We start from the raw sequence: 2779 nt of genomic DNA, 5'->3' as shown, positions 1-2779 counted from the left end.
CTGCTTTCATTGTCTGACTGGAGACATCTCGTACCTGCAGTTTGACGGCGATGACCACGGAGGTGAGGTCTTTATCCAGCTCCTTTAGCATGATCAGCTTCTTCAGAGTCAGGTTGAACAGCCTGTGGACAAAACACAAGCACACTTGGATTAGAAGACATAATGGGGCTTCACCCAATGTTCAAGCAACATCATCAACAAGTCATCAGTGGTCCATTCTTTTCCGACAAAGCTAAACTATCAGGATTGGCCAATGAGTGGATAGTTTACAAGCTGTTGGCCAAAGCAACTTCTTTACAATCATTAGAAATCAACACCTGTTTACATGTCTATTTCCCTACTTATACATTTCCCTGTTATGAACATTTGTTCTGCAAAATGGGATGAGAAGGTGTCAAAGGTGTGTTTTGCGTGTAACATGCAATAAACCAAATCAGAGTGTCAACTGCCATTCCCTTTAACAGCCAGGAGAACTTGTAAATTGGCACATTGCTATTGTGATGGCAAATTTAATAATAATATTAGAACTATATAAAACTGTAATATTTGTATTTTTAATCTTTTGCATGTTTGTGTGCTGCTGCGCGTCCCTGTGTGTGTGTGTGTGTGTGTGTGTGTGTGTGTGTGTGTGTGTGTGTGTGTGTGTGGTGTGTGTGTGTGTGTGTAACACTTTGCAGCATTAACAATGAAAAATGCTGCGTTATTGACTTTAGACCAGGTTTTTGATTGTCAATGGGGTAATCACTTTCTGCTGCCTCAAGATAGCAATACGCCAAGAATTCACCTGAACACACCTCCCTGTAAGACCAGCACGCCCATAGGCGCAAAGATGGGTGCAGGTGCATTTGCTATTTAAATGACGAGGGCGCTGGATGGGAAATTGACAACTGTGTCGGTCTTAAACTAATAAAGACACTTGCACCGGGTGCAAGATAGGACCTGTGGAGTTTATTTTTGAGTGATGATGTGTTATTAGAGCGTTTCTGCAAAGTTACTGCATATTACTGCAAGTGCATGAAAACAATGTAAATAATGCAAAAGTAAAAAAGCAGCATGTCTCATCCCCTTTCTGACTCTCCACTGGACCATCAAGTAAAGCACAGATAAAATGGAAAGTGACACTTGAAGAAGCCTTGTCTGTTAACAAGCTGTTTAAAAAAAGATTTAACTATAACCCAATGGGACTGGAAATGGTTTGCTATTTTTATAAAAGTGTCCTTTTCCAACGCCAGCCCACACATACAAAAGGATGCTGGCGAGAGTGTAAGTACAAGTTTCTTCCCGCTTAACACGCACAAAATGCACACTAGGCAAACACAAGGTGCTGTTAAAAAAACCTAGAGACACATACAAGACCAGAAGCACTTAAAGAGCTTCAGAATCTGAGAAAAGAACCACACACCACACCCAAACAGCAGCTGTGCAGCCAGGGGTCAATCTGTTGAATAATTCATCTCCAGGGCTTTAGACACAGAAAGTAAAGCACTTAAATAGACCTGCAGGTGCTGCCTGGGCGAGTTCAGAGAGATAATAAGAAAACAAAGAAAAAAGGCTGAGATACAGAGGGAATATTATATGAAAAAAAGACATACAGGCTGACAAAGTACAAGACAGAGAAAAAAGAGACAGGAAGGGGAGCTAGAGGAAAATGACAACAGCAAAAATGGAGATATGGAGACAGTGATGAATACAGAGAGGAAGAAACAAGCAAGAAGCCAGACAATGAAGAGAGCAGAAGGGAGCAGGAGACATGGAAATTGAGGGACACATCAACAGAGAGAATTGAGATCTCAGGATGAAAGAGGCTGACACAATGTGTTGAACTGTCTAACACGACAATTATAAAAACTTTTTTAAAATTGGCTTTTTCTTTAGGACAGGACTATTTCATTCAAAGGAGAAGAGAAGAACAATGGATAAATGTATGATAATTTACAATACGATTTTTAACTGTGGAGGCTAAAAAGAAACAGCATAAGAAACATAACATATGCAGCAACAACAAACCCAGAAATTAGTAAATTTCCAATAATTGAAAAAAAATGGAGGGGAAAATTTAACTTATGACCCCCAAAGAGATCTTGACTCTAGAAGCAGTCCTGTTCCCTGGTCCACTTCATCAGAGCTTGTGCACATTCTGAACATATTTACCGCTGTTGCCAAATATTTTGATAACCAAGTAACTTATTTAAGTACTTCATTAAATAAAAATGGCAACATTGGCTAGATCCAACTTCTCAAATGAAGATATAATAACAACATACTCCAGCCAATCGCCGACAAGATGGTTGGACGAGGGGGTGGGGGTTAGTGACGGTTAGTCATGACAGTTATGGAAACATGGGGGGAGGGGCGAGCTTGTTCTGTTTTGTTTTGAATTTACTTGAAACGTCAACAGACGTGACCATGCAGGAACTCGTAGTGCACCTTTAATAGACTTAAAATCACTAGTTCTTAAAACAATGGCTATGAGCTGGTATGCTGCTATTCTATCCAATGCATCCTTTACTAAGCCGTCGGTGCCCTGCTCACTCTTTTGCCACTATGATTGTCGCTGCATCTGAAAGCTATCCTGCAACTGCTGTTATTTATATAGCATCTTAAAAGCCCCGCCTCCACCACAGCATCCACCAGTAAGTTCTGCAGGGGTAAGTGACAATCACCATCCAATCCCTGCTGTACTGGGTGTGGTGTGTAGAGGTCAACGCCTAGAGGCGAAAAAAACAACAACTCTGCCTTCACATAAGAATCCATTCCACATGATTTGGGTGACTGGAAA

The 2779-nt window shown here is 40.9% G+C and overlaps 1 protein-coding gene across 2 annotated transcripts in view; it reads right to left on the bottom strand.

Annotated features, from left to right (window-relative positions):
* The window catches only part of pacs1 (phosphofurin acidic cluster sorting protein 1), a 60497-nt gene that overhangs the window by 25503 nt on the left and 32215 nt on the right, over positions 1 to 2779 (bottom strand). For both annotated transcript variants that reach the window (XM_032499301.1, XM_032499302.1), the window contains exon 2: positions 35 to 122. In XM_032499301.1, the coding sequence (XP_032355192.1) occupies positions 35 to 122 (88 nt within the window). The remainder of the gene's footprint in view (positions 1 to 34; positions 123 to 2779) is intronic.

This window comes from Etheostoma spectabile, chromosome 19 (genome assembly GCF_008692095.1).
Source record: "Etheostoma spectabile isolate EspeVRDwgs_2016 chromosome 19, UIUC_Espe_1.0, whole genome shotgun sequence".
NCBI classification, from domain to species: domain Eukaryota; kingdom Metazoa; phylum Chordata; class Actinopteri; order Perciformes; family Percidae; genus Etheostoma; species Etheostoma spectabile.
This window is presented reverse-complemented; position numbering and strand designations above follow the sequence as displayed.